At 31.6% G+C, this 15,740-nt stretch overlaps 1 protein-coding gene across 1 annotated transcript; it reads right to left on the bottom strand.

Moving 5' to 3' along the window:
• Positions 1 to 1,470: 1,470 nt before the first annotated feature.
• Positions 1,471 to 4,029, bottom strand: LOC113754109 (flotillin-like protein 3). The gene is made up of 2 exons (XM_027298450.1): positions 3,103 to 4,029; positions 1,471 to 2,114 (listed from the first exon to the last, which is right to left on the bottom strand). Exons 1-2 carry the CDS (start codon positions 4,027 to 4,029, stop codon positions 1,590 to 1,592), a joined length of 1,452 nt encoding a protein of 483 aa, XP_027154251.1. The 3' UTR covers positions 1,471 to 1,589.
• Positions 4,030 to 15,740: the final 11,711 nt, after the last annotated feature.

Here is a 15,740-nt window from a genome sequence, read left to right on the forward strand (position 1 = left end):
AAAATTTTCTTAAAATAAATAAAATACTTACTGCTGCTACTGCTGCTACCACTACTGACTACTGCTACTGCTACTACTACTACTACTACTGCTGCTACTACTATTACTGCTACTAAAACTCTGTCAAAATTTTCTTAAACTAAATAAAATACTTACTGCTGCTACTGCTGCTACTACTACTGACTACTGCTACTGCTACTACTACTACTTCAGACTGTCCCTTGGCCCGTAGGTCCTGATACAAGGTTAGAATTCTAGCATATACCACCACCATCACCACCACTAATAATAATAATAATAAATAAATAAATAAATATAGGAAGATAGCATCATGGATAAAGAAGCTAGGAAACCATATTGATTCCAGATCCTTTGTGCCAAAATTCTTTTCTATAATATCAAGTACCACTTAAGTAATACTCAAAAAGCAATGTTTGAAAGGGCAAAATACACTTTACTCCCCTGTGATTTAGCAATTTTTTTCATAGCCTTCTTATAGTTTCAAAAACTATATATAACCCCTTTATAATTTAGATTAAAGTGTCAAAATAACGGAAATAATAATCTGTAACAGAATCCATAACAATGTCGAAATTATCTTTGTTTAAAAACTAAAATGGTTGAAGTGACCAAAATATATAAATATAACATGCATGACACTCTAATCTCATATGATTTTATATTTTATTATATAACTCCCTTATAGTTTAGTGTTTTACCATATAACCCCCTTATAGTTTTCATAATATATAAATAACCCCCGTAGTTAATAAATAATTTTCAACTTTGTATAATGGTACTTTTGATATTTTAATTGACTTAGTTACAGAATACAAATTTCGTAATTTTGACACTTTAATCCAAATTATGAGGGGATTATATATATCTTTTGAATTCATAGGGGGTTATGTGAAAAATCTCTAAATCACAAGAGGTAAAATGTATTTTGCCCTATTTGAAAATGCTACTAAGATTTTAACGTGTAAAGAAAATATTAGCAAGATTTCCACATTCCATCCATTCCAAAGGCACAATGCCTTAATTATTATTGCTCATGGAGAACAGGAATCCAAGTTCGAACTCTCCTTTCCAGATCATTCCTATCCCAATTCATCAGATATGATTTCTCAATACATTTCCCAGAACTGATGCAATATCCTTGTACCTCTGTACTTCACATTTGTGATGACTCTAACAGCTTCACAGACCATTGGATTGCAAACGAAGTTTGACAAACAGTATAATGTACTTATAAGTCAAGCATTGAGCGGTAAAGTGTGGAAATCACCTTAAAGGCTAAACACGACTGCAATCTGCGGCTTTGATGATAGTAGTTTCGACCGATAAAATCAAATAGAAAAAGCTAAGTGGATCCAATTTTAATTCATAAGAAAAGCTTGCAATGGCTGCTAAATCACAGCACCAAGTTATGAGCACATGACCATCTCAATTAGTATCCCCTGTTCTACCTTGAAAATTTACCTCATAATTAGGCATGTAGCATGAGCAAGATAAAAAAACATGATTCAGCAAGTTTAGAGATCAGTGCAATGTAAATGAGGTCCTACCACTAGCTATTGCTTTGATTACTAATTTGCTGGCTGGCTAGATCTAGAACTGGAGAGACTACCCACCCAAGCTGGAGGCAGCATACCAGTTTGCTCATTCACTGTCTCAAGCAGGGGAGGCAATGCACGGTAAACTGATGCTATCTCTTTCATGGCTGAATTTCCAGCTGCTGCTCCATCCATACCCTCTCCACCATTTGCCCAGACACTTATCTTTGGTTGCAGTCCTTTAATGGCTTCAGCATTAATTTTGGCAATGTCCTTGAACATTCCACCATTAATCATCAAATAATCTCTGAATGCGTGGTAGTTTCCACCTAATGATGTCAGCAAGGTGTTGATGTAAACTCCTTGTGCTTCTGCAAGAGCCACCATCCCTTCAGCTTCCTTTCTCTTTGCATAAAGTTCTGCATCCGCAGCTGCTTGTTTTGAATATAGTTGAGCTTCTGCTGCAACTCTCTGACCCTCCGCAGCTTTTTGTTTCTCATAGAAAGCTGCCTCTGCGGCCTTTTGCTTCTTGTAGAGCTCTGAATTTGCCTCTTGAGCCTAGAGTTGTATATTTAGTCATTAAAATCAAAGTCCATAACGAGGAATTGATGTGATACATGTGCAAATGTCTGTAGTGTTGAAAGCTTAATTCAGATATAAGGACCCAAAATGAATTTCATATAGTAAAAATATGGGATTCTTTCAATGTACTGTAAATAAAAAGCACTCTTGTTTGAGGTGCTCATCCAAAGTGATTTGCAAGAAAGCTTAAAGAGAGTAAAAATTTGAGGTTCCTAAATTGCACCAGATCAACCAGCATGGGTAACAAAAGTTAGGGTTAATTTCATTTTGCACCCTTCAACTGTACTCAAATTCCCACTTTGGTCCTTAAACTCTAAAATAAGACTCTTTGGTCCCTGAACTATAAAATTTGTCTCACTTAAATAACATCTTTAAGGAAGTGAGACAGAATTTCGCCTAAGTGGGTATACTTTAGGGACTAAATGGGAGCACATTTTATAGGTTAGGGACTAAAATGGACAAGTTTTATGCTATAGGGACTAAAGTTATGACAAATTTTGTAACTTAGAGACCAAAGTACCCCATTTTAAAGTTTAAGAACCAAAATGAGAATTTGAATCTAGTTACAGAGTACAAAGTGAAATTAACCCCAAAAGTTACAATTAAGACCACATTACGTAGACATTAAGGAACGAAGTTTAACAGGCTTGTATTAGCATTCACAAGCATCCATTTCAAATTAAAGGTCAAAACTAGAATCTAAAAGACAAAACACCTAATTCCTGAGTCATGTTAAGAACAAAGACATATGAAGCCAAGTTATCAATGCCAACTGACACTTGCGAGCAATAATTTGTAAGGTGGTCATCGAGAAATGCATTAGACAAATTAGAAGCAATTTAAAATCTACAAAGAGAGTCCAGATTTATTTAGATGGATCATAATTAATAAATCAGAATAAGCCTTTTTTTTTTTTTGAAAAAGAAGTAGTCTTAGTCAGGTGCAATTGAGACCAGTGGCATACCTTAATCTCATAGTCAACGCTAGCTTTGCTAAGCAATTGGGCCCTCAGCTGCTCAGTCTTAGCCAATGCATTTTTCCTCTCAACTTCCTTTTGCAACTCAGCCTCACGTATGGCCACAGCTTTTTCAGCTTCCACCTCTGCTATCTTTGCTTGCTGAGCCCATCCAGCCTTCTTCGTAGCCAACTCAGCATTGGCTTCAGCAACATCCGCTGCCTTTTCATTCTCAAAAATCTGTACTTGGGATTTTACCATGATCTCCTGCTTCTTCCCCTCACCTTCCCTTTGTGTGGCTATAATCTTTGTCTCGGCATCAATCTTAGCAGCATTTTGAAGCGTCAGTCCTAGCCTTTCCTTAGCTCCTATCTCACCCTTCATCTTTGCCTCAGCAACATCAACCTTTGCCTGATTTGCTGCCTCCATCTGGGTTTTCTGGCCCAAGTATGAGAAATACTCGTGTCCGGGAACATCAACTAGTTGCTGAATGTTAGCATTATAAATCAAGAGTCCAAACTGATCTAGCTCCAGCTGAACCTTCTCAAATACCTCCTTTTTGAATTCTTTGGTGCCTCGGAAGATTTCTTCCATTGTCATTGAAGCAGCAAGAACACGAGTTTCTCCCTCAATGACACCTTTGACAAGCTCCATGACATCATGTGAATCACGCTTATGATGAGACAGAAGCTTGGCATATTTCACAAGACACTCATGGTCATCAACTCGTGGACCAATAGTGAAAACAGCAGGGAGGAGGAAGGCCAGCTTCTCGGCGCTCATTGCATTAACTTCAAAAGTGTAGTTGACAGGAGTCACGTCAATGATTCTACATTTTTGAAATGGCCAGATAATTGCCTTCTTTGTGATCTTTATGTCATTGATAAACATCCCAGTAACGACCAGAAATTCAGATGCTTTTGCAACGTGATACATTTTTTTTCTGTTGTAGTGTTCCTCCCTAAAACAGAGAAAACCGTGGATTAAATCCATATGGAAGATATTAAGTAGCAAACAACATATACCAAGCAACCTCTTCAGAGGAAAAATAATGATTTGCAGGTATTTACTCAACATTAGCAGGCTGGCAACCTTGAGTAGGATATCACAGATTCATGAACGTTACACTTGTTTGCAACTTTGGGAATACAAGATACATTACAAGTACAAACTCAGCAAGGCTTTTCTTCTATTTAGCCAACCACTTTCGCAGAATTGCTTATTTTCACAATCTAATGAAGCATAATAAAGCTGCATTTATTCACGTACTGATTTCGAAATCTTAAGCTACTGCCTGCCATCACAGAGCTCCTAGAAGCAAACATGGTTCTGAATCCCTTAATTTTGAATCCGATTTTCTAGTAACTTGCCTCGTTTTGGGTTTTTGAAATGCAGTTTCTGATAAATCGGCATGTTAGCAAGTTGTTTTTTAAGAAGTCTTAGATCCAGTTAGCAGTTGGAAAAGTACAAGACTACCATAACAGCCCAAAATGGATTTTGTGCACAAAATTATAAGCAGAACATACATGTAAATAATTTTGCATGGCCAAAGAGTGTCAAAAACATCAGGTGATTTTGGAATTGACTACACTTGGAAATAGACAACAAATGGAAAATCTTGTAATCACATGTCTGTGTTACAATACACAAAACGCCACCTATCAGCGTGAATGTGTGCAAGCATTAATAGAAAAAATATCAAACAGAATGCAATTTGGTAAACAAGTTGACAATCACTAATTCAGTTTCTATTGAAGTATACAACCAACACATAAATGCCATATAATGCAATTAAGAAGTGTAGAAGGAAGACAAGTTATCTGCATTGTTAGAAATATTTACTGTTGTTAGTTTGACCATATTTGTTTGTTTTGTTCTACTTAATTAGTGGAATTAGTAGAGTTAGTGGAGTTATTTTGAACTCTATAAATACAACAGTTTCATGTTATGAGTTTTGAATGAGTTTTACAAAGAAATAAACTCTAGTCCTTTACTTCTCTTATTATGTTTCTTAGGAATTGTAACAAAAATGGCAAACAAAGTGGAAAAAGCGACAAAGAACACTTCAGAAGTTTAACTTCAATTCACACCATCTCCATTCCAAGATTACAGAATCAATTGGTGCTCCAAATATCAAGCCAATCAAAACTATAACTTCATGAAGTAAACAATGAACACCGCAAGAAGAAAAATCCTCACTCCATAAAAGTCTATGAAAATCATAGACAAGATGTATGTTCTGTTTCAACTTCTCTTTTCTGAGTGCTTTATCTCAGACCTTATTTTCAGGGGCCATAAAACAACCTGCCCAAAACCCAAAAAAATGTTTCCCCAAAAGAGATAAAAGTTTTCTATATATTCCCCTGTTTTAGAAAATTAAATTGGATGCAATTCAAGCCCAATAAAATTTTAGTAAAGACGATAAGCAAAAAAGGGTATATTAAACATGTCATTTCTTTTCTGTTCTCTTTTGCTCTTTTTAATCTGGATTTGAAATATTTCCCCTTCTTCAGTAGATAGCCACATCTATTTCACAAACAGAGATTCTAAGGAAGACAGAACAAAGAAGCAAATTCTGAAATTACCCACAAAATTTTCGATTATGGCTTGAACTCCCTCCTTCATGAACTCAGAGAAAAAAATTTTAATAAAAAAAATTATGGAAAAAAAAATAAATCCCTTCAAAAACCTTAGCACAAGGACTACTGAAAACTTGAGGGCCAAGAAAACAGAAAAAAGATGGCTAGCAGAGACAAAAATTATACAGTATCTCTTTCACTGTGTACAGTCATTCAACAATGGTTTTGCCCAAAAAAAAAAAAGGGTTTTCAAATTTTCTTTTCACTGTACTAAAACAAAAAATATGAAGAAGAAGACAGCAGAAATCACCTTACTTTTGCTTTCTCTTTTGACTGGAAAACTTTTAGCCGGAGATCTTAAGCTGAAAGTTGAAAGCTGAAGTCCTTCCAGAAAATTTACACTAATTTATGTGTTGGAAGCTTATTTATATTGATGTGATCGTACGAGATTACGTCTATTACAAGGGGAAGGAAAACAACTTGCAGCTTCCAGGAATTTATTAGGAAATTTACCACCTTTTAATAGATTTATAAATTTTAATTTTTATATTTCTACGAGTATTTTTCTTTTTTATTGTGTGTATTTCCAAAAATGCTACTCTGCATCACCTGATAATATTTCTGTTGATTTTCTTTCTTTTTTTTTTTAAAAAAAAAATTGGATTGCTTTTGTCTTTGATTTGAGTTCTTATGCTATATATATATATATATATATATATAGTAAGATCCCATTCAATATGAGATCATCTAAATTTAGCAATAATAATTTTGATGATGTGACATTTACATGATGTTTAGAGTTTAGCTCTTTCAATCCATTTTTAATTAAAAAGTCTCACTTATAGTTATCGAGTTAAAAATAATTCCCAATTTGCTTTCAAAATGCGAGTTCGAGTAGAGTCCTAAGAAAGTACAATATCTGAAATTTTGATTAAATTTGGTTCAATGATTTGTAAATTACCTGTAACTTCTTTCTACGTTTCAAATGTGAAGAATAATGTTAAAATAAAAGGAAATAGAAATTCTTGTGCCTCTTTAGTTGGTTTTACCCCTTTGATTTAGTTAGTGAATTCAACAAATTTTACGTTACTACCTACTTCGATTTTTTTTTTCATTTTGTGCGAATATTTTTCCCATAATAATTTGGATTCTATAGTCTATAGAGGTATGATTATGTCACAATTATCAAAATTAATAGAACCTTCATCTAAGAAAATTAATTAAATTAAAGAAAGGGTCCAAATATATACTCCTAATTTAGTCATGTTGAAAAGGACAGGAGCTAACAATTAAAATGTTTTGCCTAATGCACTTTCTATTATTGCCTTTTTTTCTTTTTTTTTTTGTTTTCCTTCTTTTAATGGAACTTTTCCGTTTTAATTCTTTTTTTCCGTTTTAATTCTGAAATAGTGATTTAAGAAAGAGTTGCTTTTGACTGTCTGCTTTCTCTGTTGCTATACGCAGTAATTCGACAGCTATTGGGCATTTGGAGGAAACTCCCCCAGCAGCTGCTCGTCTATTTCAGGCTTATGTTTTACCAACTATTCTCTCTCTCAGCACTTTCACTACAAGTAATTTGGAATTTCAGGTAAGAAATTTGTGGTTCTAGAAGGGAAGGCTTCAAGTTCTTTCTCAGCACTTTCACTACATGTAATTTCAGGTAAGAAATTTGTGGTTCTAGAAGGGAAGGCTTCAAGTTGTGTTTAGCTTGGGAAATAGGCATGTCAATAGATTAGATTTTACTCAGATCCAATCCAGATCCAATACATATAGACAGGGTTTGGATTTAATTTTTCAAATCCAGACCCTACCTAGACCTAGACCTTGTGAGAGAGTCATGGGTCTGGGTAGTCATGGGTCTGGGTAGGATCTGATTTTTTGGAATCCATATCCAAATCCAGACCCATATCAGACTCTACCCAGACCCATGTATATTTAATTAAATAATATATATTAATAAATTTATAAAATAATCTAATATTCTATGACGATTGGATGTAAGACTTCATGACCGTTAGATTAAATGATTCGCTCTTAACCTAATAAAACACTAATTAGTTCCACCTATGCCTATCTATTGTGTGCCTCCATTGTCTTTCCCTACCTCTCTATTTCATTTCTTAGAAATCTTGCAAACTATTTCTTTTGCCCTACCATCTCTCAATTTGTCTTTATTGTTTTACTCTACTAAGTTCAAAGATTGGTAAGTTCAAAAAATATTTCATATGAATATATGATTTAATTTGGTAGTAACGAATACTATAATGTTCCCAATTCGTCTATGTGCACAATAAATAGTTGTGCACGATATGTTAAAGTAATAATAAATTCATGATATTATAAAGCATTGATTCGTTGATTGCTTTATGAAATAAAAGTCTTCTACTGATTACTTTATTCATAGTACTTGCAAATTATGGTATATTACTTTTATACGCACTGAATCATGTTAATAATCAATCTATTTTTGCTTTCTACAAAATGGCAACGGATCCCACTCTTAATATTGGAGATGAAGACAGAGTGGTCATCTTGGGAGATGAAGAAAAACACACGCCTGTTGAAGGGTAGAGTGATTGATGAGACTCGTGCCAAATTGCTTCCAGATGTGGAGTATTAGTGACTACTGATGATTGGATTGACTTCAAGAAAAAAATGAGTAAATATTTATAAATATTCTTATTCTATCATTTATTTGCTATTGGTTCTTAATTAAATGACTTTTATCTCATTCACTATTTTAGGGCTCGATTGCGAGACATCTACCAATATTGATACTTAAATAAGAAAAAGAGGTACAAAATTACATTTTTTTAAATAAGGTTGAATATTTATATATGTTATGATTGTTTTCTTTTTTAAGAACTAATCCTAGTTGTTATTGTAATTGGTGCAGACTTTTTCAGGAAAAGGAGAAAAGGTAAAAGCAAACAAATAAAAGATTGGATGTGGATGCAGTTAAATCTTTGAAAATATACACAAGTAGTCAATAATAGTTCTTTCTTTTAAGTTCATAATATTGCATTCAACTTGTTGAATGTTATTTTTATTATTTGAAAACAAAAATTGAATGGTATTTATATTATTTATGAACTCTATACATTTTTAATATATTTTTATTTTAGTATGTTCATAAAATACCCATGGATACCCATTGAATGCCCAGATCCATGAGAGTTTGGGTATGGATTTACTTTTTCAGACCCAAAAGGGTTTGGATCTAGATCTGAGTCTAATTAAATTAAATGGGTCTAGATTTAGATCACAGACCCTACCCATTGACATGCCTACTTGGAAAGGGTTGATGTAGTAAACTTGATAATCTAATTTCAAGTATAAATAGAAATCATCTTTTTAAATTTTTTCATAAATACAATTAGGTTTAGATGCTTGCTTGTATACTCAATCATATTCAACCAATTAAACGGTGAAATATTTATTTGTAAGTATTATAAGAATAGGTTATTATGTATAGTCAACCCTATTTAACCAATTAACTAATATAATCAAGTTAGAACACAAGATGCAATTATGCTGAATTCGTATCAAACGGTTAGGGCCAACAAAATTACAAAAACAAAAAGTTGCTAATGAGTTAAACATTACTTAATTGTTAATCATTTGTTGCATATAATCAAAAAATTGCTCTTATATATGTTGCCTTTGAAACTTATTATTCATAGAAACTAAAATGTAGTGCTTAGCTTGAATATCATCATTTTTTCACTGCTTTATCTTTTTATCTTCATAGGCAATTTTCAGGAAGTGATTCAGAAATAGGTTTATCTAAAGCATTTGCATTCTTGTCACAAGTGAGAATAATCCTCAAATTCCTCAACCAATCAAAAAAATTTGGATTGTGGTTTTGTGCAGAAAAAATTTTACGTTCTCTTTGAACACATTTTCCAATTATCTTTTTACCTTACATACATCAAATCGTTATGATACATTTTTCTAAAAAAACTTCTAAAAATAGCAATCGAAACCAGTTAGTCAAAAGGTTGGTATTGAGAATCTTTGACAATTTTAAAAAAAAACCATAATAATCTATAGAAATGAACAATAGATAATAAGCAAATTGATAATAAACCATAAGATTTGGAACTTTAAATTATAATGATGCTCCCACCATTTTCCTAAGATATTGTACCCTCAATAGTGTGTAACAGTTACTTCTTAAATCCCCAAATGTTTCGTCCTCAAAGAAAATTAGAACATCACATAATAGTTTCTTGGTCTGATTCCTTAGATAAGTTACACCACCATTTGCACATGTGTAAGATTGTGAATGAAATTCCTCACATATTAATTTCTTGGAAGCTGTTGGTTTTTATACTCCATGATATCACAAATATAAATAAGGGATCAAGAAATTTTTGAAATAAATACATCCTTATATATCTGTAGCCGATATATTTAATCAAAAACCCTATTTAATAAAAAATATATCTCATATACTTCTTTGGCGTTACAACTTAATATCTGGGAGGGTTTTTATATTAAATTATGGTCTAATCTAATCAAAACATGTAACATGCATCACAAACTTAAATTACACTTCTCATATGTCATTATTAGTAAAATACAATAATTTGACTTATACTACCACTAAAATTAAGACAAAACACTTTCCCAAAAGATTCTGCTATTTCATTGATTTGTTAGAGTAAATGACTTTTAAGAAAGCTTTTGCATTATTTTATTGATCAAAACTATTAACCTGATCTCATCAAGTTGACCACCATAGGCATATTATCAGTACGTGGCAGATTAATTCTTTGAACTTAATAAAATAATCTCCAGATTTGTCGTATGATCATATTCATATTACGTCGTTGCCTTTTGTTTCTTAAACAGCAGCAGGAAATTTAATTGTCCCAGGAGCGGTGCTAAAGAACAAAAACCCTGTCTCGTTCTTCTTGAAGAACAACGAAAAAAAAGGAAAAACCAGATTTTCATCCAAGTATTTTCTGAAAACCAGTCGGTATGAATTATTTGTGAACTTTTCAGTTATCGATTGCTGTCTAATTCAATTCGTCTATCATAAATTATCTTGGTTAGTCTATTTAGAGTGTAGAATAAGTGGCAAAATCCTGGACTTGATCACATATGCCAATTTACAAGATAAACTTTGAATAATTACAAACTATTTTCTAATTTTCTCATTCTAAGGACTTCTAAGTTTTTTTTTTAATAGTGTAAGTGAGAGGGTTCGAACCCAAACCTCTCACTTACATTTCTTCCCTCCGAATCACCCAACCCTTTCTGCCCGTCAAGGACTTCAAAGCTCTATCTTTAGAAGATCACATGAGATATTCTCCCTTTTTTCTTATTTTTTTTTTTACTGAGGGTGATAATTCTTTGTTGACCCCTTACATGTTTCCAAATATAATTCAATACATCCAAGAACACTTATTTATATTTGTTGATTAGAACATAAATATATTGTACTATTAAAGAATGCGTTAATCTGATATATACTGTTACAGTTTGATGTATATACATACACAAAATTTGGATTTCAAATTTGAATTCAAATTAATTGTCAAATTCAAATCAATCTGATGGTCCATTGCATTAAATTCAAATTTAGATTACAAGCAACATAAATATATCGTGCTATTAAAGAATAGGAATTATACACAATATAAACCATGATGTTTCAGGTCTAAGAATCACATATACAATTATAACTAAGAATAATCATTTGACAGCTAATAAATCCTTTTCGTGTTCTTGCTTCGATTCACGTTCATTGAACTTATTCACTAATAAGCACTCACATGTTGGTCTTAACTTCTGCACGAATGATGATTGTGATTCAATATCCTCTCAGTTGAGTAGATACAACATGTCTAGTCTTACCGAATTATTAATATTCAATCAACAATCCTATAACTACGAACATTTTAGATTAAAGTACGAAAAGCATAAATATTATATATTCTCAATACTGGAGAACAAATATTCTCAAGTTTAATGCAATGGACTTATCATATAAATAATCAACAGAGATGTGTGATCACGACAAATATTACCCCAAGCAACAGTATCGGTCCTTCTCCAACTCCTTCGGGATTCGGATTTATCAACTTATCAACATCAAACAAGTCATCTACTGCAATTAACTTGTTCAGGATACATTTGTCTACTAATCAGGATCAAACAAGTACTCTACCACAACGTAGAAGGTACAAACAATACAACAACGGTGCGACTCAACTTTAATTAAATATCCTTTTAAAACATGGGTAAGTTTTAAAGCATTGTCAGCCTACAATTTTCTTTATACGAGTAGGTTTAAATAATGTCACATAACATGAATTCAAATTTAAAATTCAAATTATGTACATGTGGCATAAATCTATAACTGTTAGTGGAAAAAAATTGCTACAGTGCCAATGTATAAAAAGTTAAAATATAAGAATTATCCTTTCTTCCACCACTTTATGTTTTACTTATTATTGGTATATTATCATCCAATTACAATTTATTTAACAAAGATATGTGATTTAGGTTCTGATCATGTTGTGTTAATATAAATCATTTTAATTAATAGAGAGAAACAATAATATACATACATTATACCAAATTTGAAACTAACTATGCAAAAAAAAAGGATATATTATTAGCATGAATAAATGAAATAAAAATTAAAAAAGAAGAAAAAGAAGTATAATTGGAATTTTTATTACCCATTTAATGCTATTTCATCTAATTTGCATCTCAATTCATGCTAAAACTCTTAATATCACCATATAAAAATTAAAAAAATATAATGATTCAAAATCAAAACATTAGGAACCAAAAGTGCAAAATCAAAGTTTTTGACTAATGGCAATTTGATATTGATTGTTAATCATTGTTCCATTTCCATTAGTTGTCCTAAGTTTGGCTAAAATCAGAAACTTTGGGGACTAGATTTGTTTTACCCCAACTATTGGGGACCAATTTAATATACACACATTTATTGGGGGACCAACATTGCAATTCTCCCTTTATTTTATTAGCTTTACTTAAACTAATCATTGGTGGAACTAGAGATTGAGGTTAGAGGGGGGAGGGGGTGCGAAGGCTAGTCAAAGTGTATATTTAATTAAGAGGGAATTTTCTATTTTTGTAAAAAATTTAAGGTGCAATGTCTAATATTTACAAAGATATAAGTGAAAAGCTTGAATGCTTATAAGAATATTTAGAAGTATCTAAAATCTTGGGGGGTCAAAGTCTAATTTCTTCAAGGCCATAAGTGAAATTCTTCAATTTTTTAAAGGGATGCAAGAAGATCTCTAAAATGTTGTGCACCCCCCCCCCCCCTCACCCCCTTTAGATCTGCCGGTGGAGCTAATGATCTGGTAACAAGGTTAATTTCCTTCCTTCTCTTCACCATTTTTTTTTGTAAGTAAGAACTTTTGAATTTACGACCCCCTACTTATAATTTCTCTTACCTTACTACGTAACCCAATCCTTCCCCCTTGTCACTAGTTAATTTGAGTAAAATAAAAAAATTTAAAAATTTCTATTATTGTAGTAGACCTAATTGCATATTTGGCACTTTTTTAGAAAAGCTTGAGGATAAATTTTTAAAGTTTACATCTTTTCCAAAATCAAGTTGAAGATAAGCTGAATGAAAGTATTGAAACCAACGAAAGCTTATCGGTTTTTTGCTTTTGAAATGAAAAATCGAGAAAATAATAAAGTAAATAAGCTAGAAATTTTGAGTCACATGTAAGCTAGAGGCTATTAATAGAAAAGATATTTTTATAGATGCATAATCAAGAAATTGTGAGTATGACTGGTAACATAGAAATTTTGGTTCCGAAAGATAGTAAATGGTCATACTACTCTTTTATGAGATTTTTAGATGCTTTCTCTTTTCTTACTTCCTGAATTCTAGAAATATTACAGACTATGCATCTTTACAATTCACATTGATACTCATGCCCTGAACTTATATATGCTTTTCATAATTATCTTAGTGTGAGTAAATAAAACTCAAAAATAAAACGTTTGAGTTCTATTTCATATCAAGTTTGATTGCTGGTAAACATTTTCCTTTTAACACATGAAAATATTCTCATTTTACTTCAATATCGCTCAAATAAAATGTCTCATCAACACATTTGTAGAAAAAACAATTTAATACTCTGAAAGTTAAATTATAGGCCTTGAGGCTCTCAATTCCTCATATTTAGTAATTTTTTTTAGGATAGATGCTATAATATATGAAAAACAAAGTTTCTTACAGTGTAATTTCTGTCAAATGGAGCGCAAGGGAGTACCTCTGCATGTGCATTTTTTGCTGGTCATCTGAACAAGAGCCTTAAGGTTCGTACTGACAGATCCTGTTTCTTTTTCTATAGTCATTGTATCTAAACATAATATATAAAGCCCTTTCTTTTCTTTTGGGTGGGACTTAAGTTGAGCAATTTGTGATACTGATTCTAGTGTTGGATTTTTCATTGTTTTATTTACAGTACATCCTTTTAAGAAAAAAAATTGGAGTAATTTGTTTTAGCGTAGTGTGTGCCAAGAGATTTTTTTTTTCCTGAAATTAAGCATGACTACAATTAACTCACAATTATGGAATCAATCTATAAGGATTACGACTTTATAGCATTACAAATAATAAAGCACAGATAATGGTATAAAAATTAAATTTAGTGTTTGCTAAGTTTTAGGAAAAGGATATTTCTGTTATAATTGTAAATAATCTCAAAGCACAGAACTATCCAATATGGAAACACCTAAAATCGAAGGTTAATGTAGCTCTCTTAAGCTGCAAAATATGTATTATTGATTGTAATAGAATCTTGAAGGAAATAAATGTCATAACATTCTTGAGTACGAAAGCATTGTGGAACGTTAATTTCTGAAGAAATTAGGTGTTTTGAGAATAAAATGGGAATTATTGCATCAAATTTCATCTAAATAAAACTAAACAACATAAATCAAAGGAACCAAAGCATATAGTTTGATGGAGTGAATTTCATACACATAAACTCTAGAATGAATATGAGTTTGCACCTTTGAACTTTTATCCTTTTTTCACTTTATATCATAAATTTTAATTTGGATGCCTTGCACCTTAAATTCTCAATTTTAGATACTTTGCACCCTAAACTCTCAAGTTTGTCTCATTTAAATCCAATCAATGACAACTTTAGTTAAATCAATGGCATAGAAGATCCAATAAATCAACTTTAGGTCAAAAGATGCTAAGATATTGTAGCAAATGTGTGTGTGTGTGTGTATATATCACTAATGTGCACCATCTTTTATCTAGTTAATTTTGCTAATGATATTAGTGATTGTAACCTTATAAATCAACGACAATATGCTGAAAGTGGTAAAAAAAAAAAACTAAGTGATTGTAGTTAGAACAAAACTGTACAGTGTGATTAATTTTCACATTTTTTATCTTATTAATTTTGGGAATGTAACTATTGATTGGATTTGAATAGAACAAACTTTAGAGTAGAGGGTGCAAAGTGTCCCAAAAATTAAGAGTTTAGGGTGAAAAGTGTTCAAAATTAAAATTTAGGGTGTAAAATAAAAATGTGGTACAAGTTTAAGGGTGTAAAGAGGAGTTAGTCTAGGAATGGCATCGGGGTGGGTTTGGCCCCGCCCAGCCCCGCTTCTCCCACGGAGTTAATAAAAATTTGTCATATAATTTTATTGTAGTAAAATTTTAGTAAATAATTAAGTACTAAAATATCAACATATTACCAAGTCATTATCCATTGTAATTTCATAATTAAAACCCATAAAAACAATCAAACAAAAACTATTTGAATATATCCAACATAATGAAACAAATACAATTAAAGTAGTCAAGTTTTCACTTTTGAAATAAATACAATCACTAAGTCATTATTGTATTTTTTTGAGAAAAAGTGTTATTGTGTTAAGTATAATTAGGAATTTAGCATAAATGTATTAGTAAATTTAGGTATAACTAATTAATAATTTCTATTAGTAGACATGTATAATTATTAGTATAATTGATAATATCAATTATATTACATTTACTAATATACATTATATAATACTTATAACTAATAATATTAT

This window comes from Coffea eugenioides, chromosome 11, assembly GCF_003713205.1.
Source record: "Coffea eugenioides isolate CCC68of chromosome 11, Ceug_1.0, whole genome shotgun sequence".
NCBI classification, from domain to species: domain Eukaryota; kingdom Viridiplantae; phylum Streptophyta; class Magnoliopsida; order Gentianales; family Rubiaceae; genus Coffea; species Coffea eugenioides.